We start from the raw sequence: 23,405 nt of genomic DNA on the forward strand, positions 1-23,405 counted from the left end.
GACCAGCATGTTTTTTTACATTCATCAGAATTCGGAGGTAAAATAAGAAATGGCATTTTGAAGTGTCACTTATTTTTTTACAAAATAGTTATATGCCTAATTTAGTCTCATGCAAATGAGAGAATCGATGTCCCTCACTATTTGTTTTTTATTGTTTGAACTATACAATATTTCAATTTTTACAGATTTGACCATAAGGACAAACTTGACTGAACCATAAAATGTTAATGGTAATTCCACATGTTCAGGGAGAAATGAATTGTTTCACAGAACAATGGGTAGAAAATTAGAATATTTCATATAACATACAAAAGAAAATGAGTGATGTCATCAGTTCCCTCATTCGCATACCAACCAGTATGTGCATATCACTGTTTTGTGAAATCAAGCGAAATTTAAAAATGTCATAACTTTCTTATTTTACATCTGATTTTGATAAAATTTTCAGTGTTATGCTTGTTGGATCTTTCTCTTTTTCATTAAAATCAACTTTTTGTTGGGGTAGACTTGTCCTTTAAAGAGGAATCCACTTAAGGAGGTACCTTCTTGATCCAACCTTGGTGATACAAGGAATGTATGATAGGAGAGAAATACAAGAAATGGAACAGAGTTTGAAAAAAAAACCCCAAGAAATAGCAACTATCAAACACACAATTTGATCATTTATGGGTCATTCTCAGAAAAATGCACCAATTGATGGGGGAAAAAATCGTAAAACTGAAGTCTACAGAATGGGTTGAAAGATGCATATTGTGAAAGTACCATGTATGAGAAAGTGGAAACAGAAAAGGGGCAAGTCGCTGTTGCGTCAATTTGAAGTACTGACCGGATTAACTCGAGCACTGTATATCAACGTTACGGAGGTTAATCGTTAGCATTGCCCACTTATGTTACTCGATTAAATCACTTTTGAAATGATTGGAATTGAAATGCACACAATTTAGTTTCAGTGTGGTATCAACAATTTTATCTCTGAAGCCAAAATGTTTGAAAGATGGAAAAATATTCAATATTGTTTTTCAGAACTAGGATTTTACCAAATAACATATAACAAAAAGTACCATAAAAATCATTGCACATCTTTCGTTCAGTATAATGTTCATAATTTGAATGAGTTAACCTTAAAATAAGTTTCATCCATAACCTGAGATCCTAAGCAATGCATGACCAATGCTGGGAATCCAAAGATAGTCTACCATTAAATTCTCTCGATGGCATTTAACTCTGTCAATCTTCGTTACGGAAGTTAAAATTAAGTTACAAGTTGCAATACTTATTTTGTTAGCTTAGGAACATCCATATTAAGGTATTCGTATATCATTTTTTTAAAGATTAATGTGGAACGCATTTCTTAATTCCCCCCCCCCCAATAAAAAAATGTTAAAAATAGAACAGGAAACAGAAAACTGTCATTTTTGTTGTCGTTCTTGGTCACAGTTAAAATTAGAAAACAGAATAACCGGGCCACAGAATTGTAGTTCGTCTTAGAAGTTTCTGGCCTCAAGTAATCCTAAGCAAGATCCTAAGAAATGCATGACCAATTCTGGGAATCCCAAGATACTTTACCATCAAATCATCGAGTGGCCTTTACCCTTGTCAATCTTCGTTACCGAAGTTAAATCAAGTTACAAATTGCAATATTTATTGTTAGCTTAGGAAAATCCATATTTAGGTATTCGTGTTACCTTTTTTTTAATAAATAAAGATAAATGTGGCGCGCATAGCTTACTTTTGCCACCCCAAAAATTGTGAACACATAACATGAAACGGAAACTGTAATTTTATTGTCGTTCTTGTTCAAAGTTGGAATGAGAAAACCGAATATCAGGGCCACAGAATTGCAGTTCATCTTAAAAGTTTCTGACAATAAACAAAATATAACAATCGTAGTCCCGTAACCAGGATGAGTTCTCTGGGTTACAAGAAATCCCGCCGCTTGCCAATAGCCAAATAAGATAGAGAGAGAAAAAAACGTTTAAAAGGACATGGGGAAACGAATAATAATAAAGTGACGTGAATGAAACAAGAGGATATCAGAAATACATAAATTATTAATGGAATCTTTATGATCTAATCGCGATTTTCGTTTCATTATTTTGTTTCATCGAGATACCCAATTACGCATCCTGTTACAGAAATGATTTACAAAAATGATGAATAGCCAAAATGTTTGATTATCGAAATACGTATTTCATTAATAAATTCCAACAAACCTTGAGTGTTTGAATACCCCTTTCCACGTTTTCACGTAGGTAGACCTATATCAAATATTTCAGCTCTTTTCATGCGCATTAAAGGGGTCATCCAGGCTCAAAAAATATGTTCTGAACAGATAATAATCTGAAAAAATAAAATACTGCAAATATGATCAAAATCGAGCAAGGAATAACGAAGTTATGCCATTTTAAAGATTTGCATTATTTTAGGGGAACAGTTTGGTCTATGCATATCTTCATGAATATCTAAATAGTTGATTGATGGTGTACATACATGTAACCCCACTTGTTCTTTTGTATTCTATTGCATGAAATTATTTTTTTATTCAATTTATATCCTCTTTATTTGAAAGTGTGCTTAAAATGACTGTATTTTATATTGGAATGACACATTTTCAGCTAGCGCTTTGCACTCGCTGCGCATCAGTTCCTTAGCAAGACACCCATCCTTTTTATGATTACAAAAAGTTAATAGAATGTCCCGTTTTGGGTTCTAAACTTCAAAAAGCGCGCGTTTTACCTTTTCAATAATTGTTTATTGGATGCATATCTTGTTCTCAAATTAAAACGTCCAAAAATGATTGTTTTCAGATCAAAACTTAACAAATTTACAGTCGCATCAATTAAGATACCCATCATTGTAAATGGTACAAACACTGTTTAGAATGTCAAGGTTTCAGTCGGAATACTAAAAAAATCAGCTAGCACTTTGTACTCACATTAATAATTTATTCAGATATCCTCCTGATCATTTTTACAAAAAATGCTTAGAATCTCAAGTTTTCAGGTAAGACTATACACAAGTTTTAGCTCGCGCTTTGCGCTCACATTTTTGATCGGTGAAATAACCCTCCTCATCATTGCTCATGAGTCATTGCAAATAGTTTTCCGTTCTGTTTCCTTGTCTATGAAAGTTTTATTGTTTCTCCTTATTCCCTTTCTTTCCACCGTTTCTGCCGACTTCAGCATTAGACAAAGCCATGTCACATGTTCTGGAACTAGAATCGTACTATCAATCTCAGCAAAGTACATCAAAGAAGTGTATTAACTTCCGTAACAATAATTGTTACGGAAGTTAATGCACTTTATATAGCAAAGGTAGTTAAAATTGTTAAGTTCTAAAGAAGTTGCCAATATTCCAAATTTGTAGTATGAATTATTTAAAATTCCAAAAGCATTAAATATCGTATATAATTCGCGGGAAATTGTTTTCGCTGGCGATTTTCCCTCTTTACAAAGTGATGTCGAAAATAAGGTGTGTAACAATAATTTTACAAGGATGAATAGCTATCATTTTTATGGGTGAGTAGGTGGAGGGTACCTTATATGATTTATATCTGTATGATCCGGAGTGATTAATTATAGCATAAATTTGTAGCATATTCAATAAAAAATGTTACGGAAGTTAATGCGTTACGGAAGTTAATGTCTTTATGCTTTAAGGTCCAACGTGGTCCTTATGTAGCAGCCCTAACTTTGCAAACTGTATTTATTATGAAAGGTGTCTCTTATTCTATATAATGCTGAATTCTCAACAGAACTGCTAAAGTGCATATCTTCTTAAGGTGCGTTACGGATGTTAAATCTGTTTAGTCATACATTTCATTTTGTAAGAACAGTCCTTTATTTTCGTGTAAAACAGGAAACACATATGATAATTCCCTATCAATTATTTATTATTGATTATCACTCTACTTGCAGACACATTATCATGTAATATAATTCAGTTTGAAAGGGAGAAAAAACTTGTGGCAGTATTCGTTACGGAGGTTAAAATAAATTTGGGACAAAGTTAAAAGTGAAATTAATCACAAAGTGATCATCAAATACTAGGATAAGCGCAGTATGTCAGACGTTTACACCATGCTGCCCTCACCAGACATCAATGTAGGTAAGAAATACAGAGTACTTATAAAAGAGAATGATAGTAAAATCTAAAACTGACCCGAGACAGTGTCTATTCTAACAAAAAGCAAAAATAAAAGGCTTTTGTAATAAAATTAGAGCTTTACAAGTCACTGGTCGCATATGCTTTGTGAAACTAGTCTATTATTGTCATTTTCTTGATAAAAATTTTGTAGAAAATGTTCAGGGTTGTGAAGCTAGCGGCCATAAGATAGTCGAGACACGTTTTTTGTGAATTGTATCATTTTTTTTGAGATTGACCCTTATACAGTATTTATTGGTATTTGTACAAATGGCATATGACAGACATATAAACAAGTTTGTTATAAAATAAGAAATTAAATAATAGTGTGCAATGATTTTTCTATACATAATTAATGGCATGGACTATCCTACTTGATATATATATTATTTATTTTTTTTTTTGGGGGGGGGCAGGATATCTGCAGAGGGTTTATTTCCAATTCGTCTAAAGCTAATTCGTCCGATTTCCAACTTGTCTACTATCATTTGGTCTACCATCAGTTCGTCCAATCACCACTTGGTCTACTTTCATTTCGTCTAATGCCATTCCATCTAATAACCAGTTGGTCCAATAGCCATTTCAGTCCATATACCATTTGGTCTGATTGGACTAAGTGTTAAATTGTGCAAAATGTATGAAAATGAAATGGATATTAGACCTACTGGTTATGAGACCTAACATTGTTGTTAGACAAAATGTTAATGGACGGGATGGCATTAGACTAAATAAAAGTAGACCATGTGGTGAGTTGTCAGTAGACTAAATGAAAGTAGACCATGTGGTGAGTTGTCAGTAGACTAATTGGCAATTTACCTCTACAGAGTATATGCATAGGTATGACACTAGAAGGTGATGCAATATGTAGTTCAACATTACTTGGAAATCTATCCAAATAAATCCACAAATTTGAATGTATCCGAGGCATAAAACCTACACAAAAATTTCTACCTCCTGCTTTAAATGAAAACTTACTATTAAAGTATCAATATCTGGAACAGAAAAGGTACCTAATGGACCTTTCCGATAGTCTGAGCCACTCTTTTCCACACAGAACTCCTGCCAGGTTCTTTTAATCCAAATTTCATTGAATACAAAACAATTGATGATGAAAATCCACATAATGCATTTATAGCAGGATTAATGCCAAGTCTTTGCCAGCTGATTTTTACTGGCATACCCATTGCTTTGCTGATGATGAATTGGGTTTTGGGAAAAATGTGGCTCTGGTTATGGGAAGTTGGCTAACAAGCAAGCAATGGCGAATCAAAATCAGGGTTCCCAGCTTTTCAAGAAGACAAAATTCCCTGATTTTTCCCTGATGAAGTTTAAAAATTCCCTGATAATTATTTAAACCCATTCCCAGTTTCGCATGTTTTCTAAGTTGTTGCAGTGAACTACATGTATTTTCAGTATATAAACAATAATGTGAAACTAATTAGTACCACCATAACATGGATGTTGTTTTGATATGCAACAATATAGATGTACAGTGCATATCAAAAAAAAGTTTACACTTTGAAAAAGCCCTGGGAATTAAAACATATGCAACATGTGGGTAATTTTTTCACATATAATTATGGGTTTGGGTCTCATCTATCAAATGAAAGTAAAAGTTTCGAGAGAATGTTACCCTTGAGTAAGCACTGTCCATTTTTGTAAAGCTCGCAGAAGTCTGTTTGCGCAGAAATGCTTGTTTTCACGCTGTGTCAAGGGTAAAGGGCGAAATCAAACTCACCCTGCGAAGCATTTCTCATAAATCTCCCAAGCACTTTTACACCACGCCATATGAAATAAAACGGATACATTCAAGCATTTTGTAACAATTTTGCCGCCCAAATTTGAAATTTTAACACTTAGTAAGCACAACCTTCACCCTTTTTGTGCCAGCTGGATCTGAGGACATAACTGAATCTGAACAAAAGTTTATATCAGCCATCTCCAGCACTTTTCACTAAGTTTTTATCATTTAAAGTGGCTTTACATTTCATTTTTCATTTAATACTTGTTTCTCCACACTTTTCCCAAGCTTGGCAATGATTAACAATATGAAAATCAAGCCTAAGCCATTTCATGTAAATCACAGCTCAGTGTAAAGCAAATATCGTCACGATGGACTCGGTGTGTGGGGGAGTGGGGTGGGGCGCAATGCACTCTTTGAAGTGTTTTGGGCAAGGAAACAAGTTTAAAAAGGTAAAAGATATCTTAAAATCAATTTTAATAGCTAAATTCCACGTGTTCTTCATGATTAAGGTGTACTTTTATTCGCATAACTATTTCAAAGTTCTGCGCAAATCATTTTTCACCAACTTTTCAAAAGTAAGTGGTGCTCACTCAAGCGGAAATATTTTTCGACAGTTATATCGTCATTTGCTTGAATGGATCTGTACCAATGCTAAAATGTGGAAAAATCATCAGGATATTACAAATATATAATTTTACAGGATTTTTTCTAAGTGTAAACTTTTTTTTGATACGCACTGTATAATAGAGTCTGACTGACTACCACGATTTCGACTTCAGGGCTGATCAAAATTCCCTGATTTTTAGCATTTCTTATCAAATTCCCTGATTATTCCCTGACTGGAAAAGGGAAAATACCAGTAACTTAGCCTCATGGGCTGGGAACCCTGAAAATGATACAAATCTTTACACTCTATAAAATGACATGTCTATATATTCAATAATACCCTCTAAAAAGCCAGTGGATGTTTCTGTTTCGTTCCACGAGAAACACTATTAAATAAAGTCTTCCAAATGCAAAGTAAATATAGCAGGGTTTGGGGATGGAGGATAAAGATTAGTATGTTAACAAAATCCAAAATCCTTTATAGAGACTGGAATTGGTGATAAAAATAACATACATCCAGAATTTCTGAATCATTTAGTAGGCCAGTTTTACTTCTAAATGGTTCACTGAACTATAGATCAAGTGCCCATGAAGAGGATGGAACATATAAACCTAAAACAGTATAAAAATCTATAATATTGACTTTACTTACATACATATTGCAGTAGTGAAGTTTGATAAAAAAAATATCCATTCCAAATATGTTTTGGACAGCTTCATACATGTATGATGCCAAAATCACTGATTAAGTATATTGATAGGTCTCCCATGGTTCATCAACTACAGATTTTAGTATACATGGGCATGTCATTCTAGAAAGACATATCAAGTATCTACAAGTCCTAAAGAATATTTAGTTTTTAATTTTCAATTATTCAGGATTTCAAAATCTGTGGATACATGGAGAAAAATTATGCCTGGTGGCCTCACAATAAAAATCCTTTTGAATGGTGTTAAGCTACAGTATCAAAGGCAAATGTTAGACATGAAACCAGGCCCAGATCCAAGGGGCAAAACTTTTCCTGAAAACTGGCACAAGGACCAAGATGTTTATTGTTTACTTGTAGGAAAACATCTATCAAGTCATCTATCTCCTAGGGGCCATGTACCGAGGTTTAATGCAATGGTGCTAGTGCTTTAACTTGGTTATGTAGTTATGAACCTGGAAGCAGATAACCACTAGCATCGTATCGGAGGGGCCGAGTAATGAGGACATCTTCTTGGTGAGTCCATTCGATAGGTAAATGTCAATGAAAGAGAGAACCAGATTGTACTCACTGACACTGCATAAACATTGCACATCTGTTTGTTTAATCGGATCGCGTAAGGGATGTCCATGCTTGTACGTACCACACAGAGTGCTACAGATACTTAGACATCTTAGGAGGACCCCACTTATGAGGGTTAAGTCATTAACCAACTTGGATTTCACAGTTCATAGGTTACAAGATCACAACTCTATTATTACCTCAGAGTCATCCTACGTAGTAGAATAAGCCTGTTTACATATCACCATGGCAACATACAGCCATCTAAATGTTTATTCAATTCCTTTGAGTTGTGTTTGACTACACAGCAGTTCCTCTCTCAAGGTTCTGTTTGATCTCTGCAGTGTACTTTCCATAGAAACGTTCAATCTTCTTGTTGAATCTCATGTTACGTTCATTGATGTAATCAACGTCATCCTCCTCGTTGAACGCTCTTCTCCTGCTGTACTTCTCTCTCTTTTCAATCCTGTGAGTAAGCAGAGAAAAAGGAGCAATTAATTTAGTCCACTATAGTTGAAGAGTCCTAAATCAAAGTCTAACCAAAGATTAACTGAAAGGTGTTCCTAAAATTGAAGAAAACATATGGCCTGGTCTCGGCCATTGCAAACGTTGAAAGTAGATAAAATTATTTATGTTACCAATGAAATGATTTTACATAAATTGCATATTCAATTGCTCTGAAAAAAATTGATAATCAATTATGATAGTATCTATATGCATAAAAATACTCTAATGCAATAAAACAAGCAATAAATTGCTATTTTTATACAAGGTACCATTTATAGGTTTTAGAATGTACTTTATTAATACTTCTAAATGATTATTTCTTAAATATAATTTTTGATATTTATTATTACAAATGAATTTCTTTTTTACTGCTTAGAATGTCAAATGAGTTTATGAGGCACCTCCATGAAAGAAAAACTCACTGTTTATTGAGGTCATCCACCATCCTATTAATGCCTTCTTCTGTATCCTTGAATTCAACCTGAGTGAGAGTATCTTGATCAGGATAGATGTCATCTCCTAGCTTCTCTTTCTGCCTCTCATAACCATCTAGGTCTGGCTTCATCTGTTTGGTTAGACGCTGATACTGACGGAAGGTAGCCTGTTCGTAGTCTGGTAGGAATAGAGATTAGAAGAAATAAGATTTATCAGGATAGATGTCATCTCCTAGCTTCTCTTTCTGTCTCTCAAAACCATCAAGATCTGGCTTCATCTGTTTGGTTTAATAGCCACTGATAAAGGTTGCTAAGGCGAGCACACAATACGCCCGCCTGTAGCGCGGAAAATGGAGTTGTTGGTCAAGCAGGCTAAGTCGATAGAATTCCTGGGATCTATGCTAGTATCATACACACCAAATTATACGAGCCTAGTTTAAGTTAAACTGAAGTTATCATGTTTACAAGGACTGTAAAAGGGTAAGATAAAAACATGTCACTGTGACCTTGACCTTTGGACCTAAAAATCAATAGGCTTCCCAGATCCATGCTTGTATCATACACATCAAATTATGAGCCTAGGTAGTCAAACTGAAGTTATCGCATTTCCAAGGAAAAGTTAACGGATGGACGGTCAGACCCCGAGCACGATCAATAATACGTCCCGTCTAGACGGGCACATTGAAAGTGATCAGGGCCCTGTGACATGGTGCTTAGCGATCGATCACAGGGCAAATTTCTATGACTGATTGAATGGGTTATTGTGCATGATCAATCATAACAATCAGCTCCTTGATCAATCACTTAGGTTTATGTAACAGGCCTGGGGCCCGGGGCCCGTTGCAGAAAGAGTTGCAATCAATCGTAACTCTAAAAATCATGCGCAACTTGATTTTCAACCAATCAACAGCGCGCATTTGGGACTTACGATTGATTTTGAGGGTTTGCGTTTAAACGCAACTCTTTCTGCAACGGACCCCTGAACTGAATATCATTTCAAAGATGATGAAGTGGATCCTAATCAAGTTGATAAGTCCATATGAGAGGGATTAAGGGAGAGAGGAAAGTAGTGAGTAAAGGTTGCAATAATGGGTTAAATAAACGATGAGATAATGACATACCTGCAAAGCCCTGATCAGGATTCTTCTTCTTTTTCTTCCTTTCAAATCTCTCCGCTTCCTCTGCTGACATATTTAACATCTTCACTCTTTCATAGTCTTCCCCTCTAGCTTCAGCTTGCTAAGATAGGATCAAAATAAATATAGGATTCAAAGTATAATTATGATGTTGATGATGATGATTCCAATGATCATGATGATAATAATAATAATATTAGTCTAATATAATACTAACAATGATATGTAAACTTAATTAGCACACACACCATCCAGGTTTGCTCATGGATAATAAATACATTTTCCTCGATAGCCTTACTCAAAAATTCAATAGGGACTATCCCCCCCCATACATCCAATAAAAATGCCCTTAATCAATTAGAGTGATTACAATGTCTTGATTAGAAGATTTAATGAGTACATATAATGAGTACATGTATGTAAATTGGAATGAGGTGCTCTACATCTCAAGTACATACAAATATATTTACCTTCCTATCTTCTTCATCTTTAAGAATCCATTCATTTCTTCTCTTTTGTGCTTCATGGTTAACAGGTAATTTGTTCCTTCTATCCTCCTCAACAAGCTCCACATGATTTAACTTTCTTGCTTCATTCTGAGAAATAGAAACAAAATAACAAAAATATTTAGTATTAAATTGGCTTAATTGTACAAAATTTAGCAAACATACATTCATATTGTTCAAGGCTATTTTAAACTACACGTACAAGTGATTTAAATGATAGGTTCCCATTGAAAAGTTATGCACATATGTTGAAAATATATTCCAATACCTGAAACAAATCATACAATTCCAAGTCTCCAACTATGTCATTTACAAGTTTCTGGTTCCATGAAAATGTTTTTCTTTTTTTTCTACAAAATGACAAATTTAGTCTCAGTCAATAAAACGACAGGAGTTCAGGAGTTTATAACAGTAGTTTGTAACTTAAATCCGAATCCTCATTTAGTCTTCTATTTTGGCGTTATAATAGCAATAATTTATAAACTGGCCCTTTGTGTCGTTCTCTTCTTTACAGTTTGTTTGTCTTTTAATAACTTACATTGTACACTTTTTATACCCCTGTTAAACATTTGTATTTTTGTTGTAGGGCCTCCAAGGACAACAGTATACCAATTACTGATGGAGCCACCCTAAAGAAACATAAATATAAATAAATAAATGAAACATGATGCTTGATGTGATATTGATCACTCACCCTCTTGAGATGAAGGTTCTTAAGTCTGTTCATTCTCTCCATCTTCTTCTGTGCCTCTGATTTGACCCCTGACCCTGACGATGACCCTGGTCTGCTTGAGGAAGAGGATGGAACATCCTTGGTCTATCAATAAATAAATCAACAAAAAATACTGTCAATGTTATTGAACTCATGTTCCAATCAAATCAATGTGGGTGTACTTCTTTAAAACATAGCTTCTGCTGCCTCCTGTAAATTAAACAAATAAATCATTTGTCAAAGCATGGACCTATTATTGATGGATATTCAACTTGATTCTTTCTTTGAATGAACAATATTTGCTGACTTATGATCAAGTGCATCTTAATTCTTATGAGAACATACAGGTGATTTGACAATATCGCGACTCCTGGTACATGTACCAAGGTGTATCTGACCATTTAAACAGTCAAAGGAACAGTTTTCTTGGTATTGTTTTTTTATGTTTAATGCCCTGTATCAGAATATGACTTTCAATCAACATGCTTCAGATTTGGAGCAGCAAAATTCAGAGATATAAAATACGTTATTATCCCATCCGCAAACTTTTGCTCACAACTGCAGTATTGATAGATACATGTTCCATTCAGTTTCAATTCTAATAAAAGGAGAAATGCAACGACCACAAACTTCACACTTACAATCAGGATTGGGCTTAATTAACGTAAGGGCACTAGTATTCAACCCGTTTGGAGAGTTTCCTCAAATATGTATAAATATAGAATTAACCTGAATTTCAGGCCTGTCTTATTTCCAAGAGCAAATGCTGGTTATTCTTTTTTCCATTATTTTTTCTTCAACCAGTCAACTGTGTGCGCGGGCGATCGAATTATACGGCGATGGTTTTTGGCACTAGTATTCAATCCGTCGGCACTAGTATTCAACCTAGCGATGAAAGATGGCCCTGTCTCTCAATCTGCCCTTGTCCCATCCGACTATGGACTAGACCATTTGAGATGAGACCAAACAGGGAATTAATCAAAGCCATAGACTTACATAAATATGAATCTAATTTAGCAATCTAAACCCTTTTGAGATTTGCTATCTATCCTCACTAGGTTGAATACTAGTGCCATTCAGTGCAAAAGGCCATCGCCGCTTAATTCGATCCTCCGCGCATACAGTCGACAGATTGATAAAGAAAATACCAACAACAGATTACCCTGGAAATAACAAAGGTATGAAATTAAGATAAATTCCCTATTTCTAAATATTTTGGGGAATATGTCAAAATCTTTCAATTATGCTGGGTTGAATACTAGTGCCCATACGGTACTTTCTTCAATTACATTTACACAAGTTACTTTTCAATTAAATCACATTTTTCTTCAATTACAATAACCAATTACTTTTGTCAATTACAATTACAATTTCAAATACTTTCTACAAAATTCATAAATGGAATAAATTTGTATTCTGTATGATTATCTGTATTTACTAGCACCACCTATTTCAACACAATTCTACATTTGTAAGATACACAGAAACTGACAAGTTAAAGAGCATGGATTCTGCCTATTACATGTACATGATCACTCTTTGATGCTTAATCAGTTCAATCAGTTGACATGTTATGTAAAAGGTCATGAAATCAAATCATAAATTACATAATTTTATTGTAAAGTATTTGATGTAATTAAGTAATTGACAGTAATTGAAGTCCAATTACATTTTTTTTCAATTACAATTACTTTACCTTTTAAAATTTTCAAATACAATTACAATTACTAAAAAAAATGTAATTAACGTAATGGATCAATTACCTTGTAATTGAGCCCAACCCTCCTTACAATACATGCATACATGGGTAGGATAATAGGTTTATACGACAAAAATATTTTAAAAGCTCAGGTTTTGCCATAAAAATTATATCAAAATAATCCTCAGAACATAATGAAAATTACTTAAAATTCACAGAAATCTGAAAAAGGTAATTTCGGAACTTTGTGATCACCATTTCATAATTACACTGTCACTAGATCTGCTACTATTATCAGTCTCGGACAATATTTACAAGAAAAGTATTTACTTTTGCCTGTTAATGCATGAATTTCAAGAAAATCCAGGTAATCCAGGTAAGGTAATTTCGGCACTTTGTGATCACCATTTTATAATTACTTTGTTACTAGATCTGCTAGTCAGTCTCAGACAATATTTACAAGAAAAGTATTAATTTTTGCCTGTTAAAGGTATTGTTTAACTTTGTGAGCAGCTGATTTTAAAAATGCTCAAACCAAGATAAAACATGTGTACAAGTGCATGTATCAGAACTAATAAACTATGAAAACAACCATTATTGAGAATGAAAAGCTAAAACTACAAGGCAAACCCCAATTTGTAAATAGGCGTCTTATAGACACCTAAGGGATGAAATTAAGATGGTGTTTCCGGTCACTTTATATTTCAATTTTTGAAGCACTTCATTGTAAATAATTATTTTAGAACGCATTTTTTTTTCTGGGCTTCATTTTTGTAACATATCACAGACACAGGTGACAAGTGTGACCTTCGAGCTCAGATTTTTAAAAAGTCAGACCAATGTTAACCAATCACTTTAATGCATGAATTTCAAGATAATCCATAGCAAATCGTGGTGTTTTTATATGTCCTACGTAGGCCCAGCATATGATGTAACTACCAAATTTTTCAGAAAATAAACAGCAGCAGCCCCCAAATCAGGTGGTTAAAAAAATGGCAGACCAAAGTTGATAACATTTTTACTGATCAATCATTCAAAGATCAGAAGATACATTGTACATGTATATCATTGATGGTATTTTAAAAAATCGTTACTTCATTTTGAAAACTTTATTTTTCAAAGAATATAAATTATTTCTTTGTAGAATAAAGAGAAAAGATCATGAAATGGCAGTATTGAATATCAAAGCTACAGTATAAAAAGGGAAAAAGTAAATAAGAATTGTTGAGAGAAAAAAAAGGAAAATAAATGAAGAAAAGACATAATTTATTGCATTTTTTTTAGAACCGATTACAATTACATCTGAATTGTAGAGCATTTTCCATGCAGTTTTAGCTGTAAAGACAAGTTTTCAATTTCATCACAAAACAACCAGGTTTTTTTAAAGAAAAACATTAAATCAATAATTAAATGAATATTATCAAACAACCTTAATAGAAGTTTTTCAATCAAAGCTGTCTTACCAAAAATAAATTGTTCTTATTAACCAACAAATAATTAGGCCTTTATTAAATATATATGTCTCTTGGTTGTTCCAGAAAATTCAAACAATGAACAAACTTAACAGTCAGCTTATTGACAATCAAATGTTTCTTTGGATAAACCGCACCTGACTTTTCAAGATTATGAAGCCGGGAAAAACTGATGTTTATTTACCAGAAAAACATGGTATTTTTATATATTACGGTACTTCATGCTTGAATGTTAATACTTCATGCTTGAATCTGAAATGAATGAATTTTGAAATGCTAGACTCCTTGTAATGAAATTGATTACACACATCTAATTTAATTCTTATTGACAGCAAAACAGTATAGCAATTAGGATTTAACATGCTAATACTTCATGCTATTTTAGTATTTTTATTGGAAGGACATTTTTAAACTAATGAAATGCTGATAACACGCATGTATTTTTGGAGGCAGTAGATCTAGACTACAGCACTCATTCAATGAACAAGGTTATAATATAACCTTGTTCTCAGATATATCTCCATGTGTGGCAAAATAAGGGTGGCAATGTTTGGCTTATTTTCTCTCTTTCTTTGGGGCAAATGCTTGATTTTTTTTACACTGACAGTTTCCAATACACCTATTATTCATACAACTTGGCTCTTATTTAAATTTGATTCTATAAATCATATTTTTCTTAATTAAAAATAGAGATAAAAAATTGAAAATTTTCTTGCCATATTACTTTCCACCAGTAGAGGGTGCACACAAATATATGCCCAAAATTTAAGTTTTTGAGCGTGCTGGTGAATGAAAAATTTATTCTTAAGTTATAGTAATGAAAAATAAATTGCAACTGTATGGAAATTAGTAATTTTGGTCACAAAAGTGATATTTTACTGATTTTTTAAGTGTGTGCTCTGTACAACATTGGCATACCATAGTCCACTCACACATTGTACGAGGTTAGTACATGTACTAACCTCGTACAATAGACCGTGTTTGACCCTGGATTTCGAAGTAGTCGGCAAACATCGCTTCATTGCTGAAGTAATATTTGCCGAAGCTCCTTCTCGCTACGCACCGGGGCTCTTGCCGGTAAGTAGCAAGAGTTTGTTGAATATAAAAATAATAACAAAATAATAATCCGATAAAAAAAGCACATTTTGCTTACCTCGGCCTCGAAAGTGACTTCGCTTGTCTCTTCCACGGAAATACAAGGAAGCCCGTTGGTGGCGCTAATAATTTCACAACCTTGATTCAGCTCCTTGGTAATTTTATAACTGTATCTAAATTCTTTGAATGCGCAATCCTCATGATTAATTTACTAATTATGGGCACCAATTCATGAAATACCTTCAAAAAACATAATTAATGATTATTATTGGTGATGATAACACTCATTTGCATTAATTTAAAAAGATGACTGATAAAAAAAAATGAAAATAATATACGTGCCTGGAAAGAAACCAGCAGTACAAGCTTTGACGAACGTCAATAATACGTATACGGTATACCAAAGTCTATACAATGAAAAGATTGGACACTTCACGGACTTTGCGTAATGCCTTGCGTCGATATGCGTGTAAAATAGTGTAGGTGCCTATTCTTTCCCTTGTCGTGTCTTTGATATGAATATAAATCGCGCGCCCTCTTCAGGACAAAATTGATATCAACGCTGACTGATTTCTATCTCCGTAAAATCTTCACTAAAGATCAAGAAAATATACATATTTTTAGAAAGAAACTTCAAGGAGAAGTCACGGAAGGATCTAAATGATTCGGTAAGTGTCATAGCAGGATGTGGAATATTTATTTATACATAATATTTTATGTGGGCAAAAGCCCACTGTATTTTCGAAGTGTAGTGGTGTGTCGCGTGCGTATGACTGATAATCCTTCGCTCGCGAGACGATATGAACCCATGGGTGACCATAGTCCTACCTCTAGATTCCCCACAGGCAGGGTGGTAGCAGTGAACAAGTGGACTACAGTAACTTTTTGGAATTAATGTTAACACTTCTGACTTTATGGCTTTAGTCTTTATGTAAAACGGGTATTTACTTTTGATGTATATAATTCTTAGATCTACCATAACCTTGTTCATGAATGAGTGAGATCTAGGCCTACTATGGTTTTATACTTTAATATGACATTTTTTTATGTTTATTGACTTGAAGTTGTGAACAAAATAAATTTCCAGAGTAGTATCCAATACTAACCTCGCACTAGTGAGAGTGCAAATTTCCAAGTCTAATAATAAAGACGAACTTGAACTTTTTCCATTTTTTTGGCGTTTGCAAGTTGCAACTAAAAAATTGTATTAATAAAAAAATAAATTAAAAAATATAATTCACTCCTCCAAAACACTGCAGACTTCCTTTTCTCCTGTTTACAGCATTACATTGAAACATGACTTTATCATCTTAATAGCAGTCATGCTCTTTGAGAATGAGAGGTGACAGATTTTAGATTAGTATGGCGCTAGTGCACTTTCATACCCCCGCCGAAATAAAGCAGTGATCACCAATCTTATGACTAGAACCTAGGCCGCTAACTCGCTAGTCCAGATTGGACCTTGTTGTTTGGAAGTGCCCTTTCCCAAAAGCTAACATAGAGGGCACATGTCTCCCAATCTCTAATCAGCACCAATCCACTCATCTTCGCTCCCTTGGTGGGGAGCGAAGATGAGTGGATTGGTGCTGATTAGAGATTGGGAGACATGTGCCCTCTATGACTATGTTAGCTTGGCATTATCGTGATATAGGTAACCACCGTCCACTTCATACAGCAGCGCTTTATTCAGTCGCACGCACGGTTCCCTATTTCCACCTCCATTCACTTTGTACACAAATGCGCGTACACAAATCTATGAGTGGTTTCCTAAACCACGATTTGGCCGTTAGCTTTTGGGAAAGGGCACTTCCAAACAACAAGGTCCAAGCTAGACCGCTAGCTCGCCGGCGCGGCTGGCTTGCTCCTTGCTCAGATGAGAGCTGCGGTGGTTCTGCTTCTGCCATTTCTGGGATGTTGACGGGATCGCGACGAGTAGGAATGCCGCCGAAGCCAGGGCCATCAACATGAACACAAAAATAACAACATTTATGACTAAAATACACTATACAGAGATACTAGCACGCCATGATGATGATTACTCTACCAGAAATAATCGTATGTGACAGAAAATGGAAAATAAATTCTTACCTGATCACAGGAAGCTGCCATTTTGCGGCGCGTCCAAAAATTATTAATCACCAACGAACGTAGAGGGCAGCAACACACGGCGAATCGTATTGCTGCGCTTCTTTGCATGCCAGACCGGTGAGGTTTTAAAGTTTCATTTACACCTTTTTCTAGTTTTCTGTCAGTAAAGTATGCCAGATCTTGGTAAAGTGTTAGATGTTGACCTCTCGAAATAGTAGATTAAAGTAGTGCAAAGTCTATATTCTCATGTTTCTAGTGGCAATTAACGGCCTGTATCCTGCGTGTGTGAATGTTTTCCGTACGGCTGATCGACCGCCGACCGTACCCCGCCGGCGCGGGCGGGAAGGGCCTGGGCGAGGATTATGATCAAGTGTGATGGGGTGAAGAGCAGTCACGATGTGTGGATTGTCGTGATTACTGATTGTACACTTGTAACTGTAAGTTGTAGTGAAGTGAGATCGTGTTTTGTGAGGATTTGAGACCTTTTAATATTCGTATTTTGTTGAGATTTTGGAGTAATTTCTGTTGCTGTTCTGTGTATTCTGAGGTAAAATAAAGATAAAAGCAGTCATGAATATTATTATTATGAAGTAAAGATCAGAAAATCTACAGAAGTCCTTCATTTCCGTACCTGATGTGATGTGATTATGACCATGAACTTATTAACTTATGAAGACAGACAGAGATGACATGATTTGGACTATATTGTGTGCAAGCTTGGTGGTGCCCTTACATGCCTTATTTATCTAAAGACATTCAAGTCCTTGAAAAGGTGCAGGATAGAGCTACTAAACTCATACCCCAATTAAGAGATCTACTTTACCGGCGTGAAGTTAGTTGGATATTCGATATTCGATATTCAAACTGTGAAGTTGGTTGGATATTCAGGTTCGATATTCAAACGCGTGTGAAGTTGGACAGATATTCGATATTCAAAAATTAGGGGTTTTGAAAGCTAGCTAGGGGGTTTAAAAGGTGGAGCACGTCTCGGGCAACCATAAAATAGCTGGCTTGCCCTAATACGAGGATTTTTTAGGGGACATAAGTCAGTGAATAAAAGGGTTGGAAATTTCTAATTTAATTTTTTTTCAAGGGGCCCCAAGGGATATCCCGACGGCCTAGCCAGGGTGACCACCTATCCTAACTTGTAGAACTCGGCTCGGGCAACAAGATAAACACCTGCTTGACCCGGCGCATGCACATTAAGGGGGCTCAAATTAACAAAATTAAAGGGAATAAAGGGCTATTTAGACCATTTTTTTATTAAAAAAAGTGTTTTTTTCAAGGGGCCCCCAGGGATATTCCGACGGCCTAGCCAGGGTAACCACCTATCCTAACTTGTAGAACTTGATTCGGGCAACAAGATAAACACCTGCTTGACCCGGCGCATGCACATTAAGGGGGCTCAAATTAACAAAATTAAAGGGAATAAAGGGCTATTTTTATTTAAAAAAATATGTTTTCAAGGGGCCCCCAGGGATATCCCGACGGCCTAGCCAGGGTAACCACCTATCCTAACTTGTAGAACTTGATTCGGGCAACAAGATAAACACCTGCTTGACCCGGTGCATGCACATTAAAGGGGCTCAAATTAACAAAATTAAAAGGCTATTTAGACCATTTTTTTATTTAAAAAAATGTTTTTTTTCAAGGGGCCCCTAGGGATATCCCGACGGCCTAGCCAGGGTAACCACCTATCCTAACTTGTAGAACTTGATTCGGGCAACAAGATAAACACCTGCTTGACCCGGCGCATGCACATTAAGGGGCTCAAATTAACAAAATTAAAGGGAATAAAGGGCTATTTAGACCATTTTTTATTTAAAAAAGTATTTTTTTCAAGGGGCCCCCAGGGATATCCCGACGGCCTAGCCAGGGTAACCACCTTTCCTAACTTGTAGAACTTGATTCGGGCAACAAGATAAACACCTGCTTGACCCGGCGCATGCACATTAAGGGGGCTCAAATTAACAAAATTAAAGGGAATAAAGGGCTATTTAGACCATTTTTTTATTTAAAAAAGTATTTTTTTTCAAGGGCCCCCAGGGATATTCCGACGGCCTAGCCAGGGTAACCACCTATCCTAACTTGTAGAACTTGATTCGGGCAACAAGATAAACACCTGCTTGACCCGGTGCATGCACATTAAGGGGGCTCAAATTAACAAAATTAAAGGGAATAAAGGGCTATTTTTATTTAAAAAAATATGTTTTCAAGGGGCCCCCAGGGATATCCCGACGGCCTAGCCAGGGTAACCACCTATCCTCACTTGTAGAACTTGATTCGGGCAACAAGATAAACACCTGCTTGACCCGGTGCATGCACATTAAAGGGGCTCAAATTAACAAAATTAAAAGGCTATTTAGACCATTTTTTTATTTAAAAAATGTTTTTTTTCAAGGGGCCCCTAGGGATATCCCGACGGCCTAGCCAGGGTAACCACCTATCCTAACTTGTAGAACTTGATTCGGGCAACAAGATAAACACCTGCTTGACCCGGCGCATGCACATTAAGGGGGCTCAAATTAACAAAATTAAAGGGAATAAAGGGCTATTTAGACCATTTTTTTATTTAAAAAAGTATTTTTTTCAAGGGGCCCCCAGGGATATCCCGACGGCCTAGCCAGGGTAACCACCTTTCCTAACTTGTAGAACTTGATTCGGGCAACAAGATAAACACCTGCTTGACCCGGCGCATGCACATTAAGGGGGCTCAAATTAACAAAATTAAAGGGAATAAAGGGCTATTTAGACCATTTTTTTATTAAAAAAGTATTTTTTTCAAGGGGCCCCCAGGGATATCCCGACGGCCTAGCCAGGGTAACCACCTATCCTAACTTGTAGAACTTGATTCGGGCAACAAGATAAACACCTGCTTGACCCGGCGCATGCACATTAAGGGGGCTCAAATTAACAAAATTAAAGGGAATAAAGGGCTATTTAGACCATTTTTTATTTAAAAAAGTATTTTTTTTCAAGGGGCCCCCAGGGATATCCCGACGGCCTAGCCAGGGTAACCACCTATCCTAACTTGTAGAACTTGATTCGGGCAACAAGATAAACACCTGCTTGACCCGGCGCATGCACATTAAGGGGGCTCAAATTAAAGGGAATAAAGGGCTATTTAGACCATTTTTTTATTAAAAAAGTATTTTTTTTCAAGGGGCCCCCAGGGATATCCCGACGGCCTAGCCAGGGTAACCACCTATCCTAACTTGTAGAACTCGATTCGGGCAACAAGATAAACACCTGCTTGACCCGGCGCATGCACATTAAGGGGGCTCAAATTAACAAAATTAAAGGGAATAAAGGGCTATTTAGACCATTTTTTTATTAAAAAAAAGTATTTTTTTCAAGGGGCCCCCAGGGATATCCCGACGGCCTAGCCAGGGTAACCACCTATCCTAACTTGTAGAACTTGATTCGGGCAACAAGATAAACACCTGCTTGACCCGGCGCATGCACATTAAGGGGGCTCAAATTAACAAAATTAAAGGGAATAAAGGGCTATTTAGACCATTTTTTTATTTAAAAAAAGTATTTTTTTTCAAGGGGCCCCCAGGGATATCCCGACGGCCTAGCCAGGGTAACCACCTATCCTAACTTGTAGAACTTGATTCGGGCAACAAGATAAACACCTGCTTGACCCGGCGCATGCACATTAAGGGGGCTCAAATTAACAAAATTAAAGGGAATAAAGGGCTATTTAGACCATTTTTTTATTAAAAAAGTATTTTTTTCAAGGGGCCCCCAGGGATATCCCGACGGCCTAGCCAGGGTAACCACCTATCCTAACTTGTAGAACTTGATTCGGGCAACAAGATAAACACCTGCTTGACCCGGCGCATGCACATTAAGGGGGCTCAAATTAACAAAATTAAAGGGAATAGAGGGCTATTTAGACCATTTTTTTATTTAAAAAAAGTATTTTTTTTCAAGGGGCCCCCAGGGATATCCCGACGGCCTAGCCAGGGTAACCACCTATCCTAACTTGTAGAACTTGATTCGGGCAACAAGATAAACACCTGCTTGACCCGGCGCATGCACATTAAGGGGGCTCAAATTAACAAAATTAAAGGGAATAGAGGGCTATTTAGACCATTTTTTTATTTAAAAAAAGTATTTTTTTTCAAGGGGCCCCCAGGGATATCCCGACGGCCTAGCCAGGGTAACCACCTATCCTAACTTGTAGAACTTGATTCGGGCAACAAGATAAACACCTGCTTGACCCGGCGCATGCACATTAAGGGGGCTCAAATTAACAAAATTAAAGGGAATAAAGGGCTATTTAGACCATTTTTTTATTAAAAAAAGTATTTTTTTCAAGGGGCCCCCAGGGATATCCCGACGGCCTAGCCAGGGTAACCACCTATCCTAACTTGTAGAACTTGATTCGGGCAACAAGATAAACACCTGCTTGACCCGGCGCATGCACATTAAGGGGGCTCAAATTAACAAAATTAAAGGGAATAGAGGGCTATTTAGACCATTTTTTTATTTAAAAAAAGTATTTTTTTTCAAGGGGCCCCCAGGGATATCCCGACGGCCTAGCCAGGGTAACCACCTATCCTAACTTGTAGAACTTGATTCGGGCAACAAGATAAACACCTGCTTGACCCGGCGCATGCACATTAAGGGGGCTCAAATTAACAAAATTAAAGGGAATAAAGGGCTATTTAGACCATTTTTTTATTAAAAAAAGTATTTTTTTTCAAGGGGCCCCCAGGGATATCCCGACGGCCTAGCCAGGGTAACCACCTATCCTAACTTGTAGAACTTGATTCGGGCAACAAGATAAACACCTGCTTGACCCGGCGCATGCACATTAAGGGGGCTCAAATTAAAGGGAATAAAGGGCTATTTAGACCATTTTTTTATTTAAAAAAAGTATTTTTTTTCAAAGGGCCCCCAGGGATATCCCGACGGCCTAGCCAGGGTAACCACCTATCCTAACTTGTAGAACTTGATTCGGGCAACAAGATAAACACCTGCTTGACCCGGCCCATGCACATTAAGGGGGCTCAAATTAACAAAATTAAAGGGAATAGAGGGCTATTTAGACCATTTTTTTATTTAAAAAAAGTATTTTTTTTCAAGGGGCCCCCAGGGATATCCCGACGGCCTAGCCAGGGTAACCACCTATCCTAACTTGTAGAACTTGATTCGGGCAACAAGATAAACACCTGCTTGACCCGGCGCATGCACATTAAGGGGGCTCAAATTAACAAAATTAAAGGGAATAAAGGGCTATTTAGACCATTTTTTTATTTAAAAAAAGTATTTTTTTTCAAGGGGCCCCCAGGGATATCCCGACGGCCTAGCCAGGGTAACCACCTATCCTAACTTGTAGAACTTGATTCGGGCAACAAGATAAACACCTGCTTGACCCGGCGCATGCACATTAAGGGGGCTCAAATTAACAAAATTAAAGGGAATAAAGGGCTATTTAGACCATTTTTTTAATTAAAAAAAAGTATTTTTTTCAAGGGGCCCCCAGGGATATCCCGACGGCCTAGCCAGGGTAACCACCTATCCTAACTTGTAGAACTTGATTCGGGCAACAAGATAAACACCTGCTTGACCCGGCGCATGCACATTAAGGGGGCTCAAATTAAAGGGAATAAAGGGCTATTTAGACCATTTTTTATTTAAAAAAAGTATTTTTTTTCAAAGGGCCCCCAGGGATATCCCGACGGCCTAGCCAGGGTAACCACCTATCCTAACTTGTAGAACTTGATTCGGGCAACAAGATAAACACCTGCTTGACCCGGCGCATGCACATTAAGGGGGCTCAAATTAACAAAATTAAAGGGAATAAAGGGCTATTTAGACCATTTTTTTATTTAAAAAAAGTATTTTTTTTCAAGGGGCCCCCAGGGATATCCCGACGGCCTAGCCAGGGTAACCACCTATCCTAACTTGTAGAACTTGATTCGGGCAACAAGATAAACACCTGCTTGACCCGGTGCATGCACATTAAGGGGGCTCAAATTAA

General features: G+C 36.4%; 1 protein-coding gene across 1 annotated transcript; it reads right to left on the reverse strand.

Annotated features, from left to right (window-relative positions):
* Nucleotides 1-7,202: 7,202 nt before the first annotated feature.
* LOC121413458 (pre-mRNA-splicing factor SYF2-like) lies at nt 7,203-17,487 on the reverse strand. Its single transcript, XM_041606277.1, has 6 exons — nt 17,411-17,487; nt 11,039-11,161; nt 10,309-10,434; nt 9,824-9,941; nt 8,691-8,880; nt 7,203-8,227 (listed from the first exon to the last, which is right to left on the reverse strand). Exons 1-6 carry the CDS (start codon nt 17,429-17,431, stop codon nt 8,062-8,064), a joined length of 744 nt encoding a protein of 247 aa, XP_041462211.1. The 5' UTR covers nt 17,432-17,487; the 3' UTR covers nt 7,203-8,061.
* Nucleotides 17,488-23,405: the final 5,918 nt, after the last annotated feature.

Source organism: Lytechinus variegatus, chromosome 4, assembly GCF_018143015.1.
Source record: "Lytechinus variegatus isolate NC3 chromosome 4, Lvar_3.0, whole genome shotgun sequence".
Classification (NCBI taxonomy): Eukaryota; Metazoa; Echinodermata; class Echinoidea; order Temnopleuroida; family Toxopneustidae; genus Lytechinus; species Lytechinus variegatus.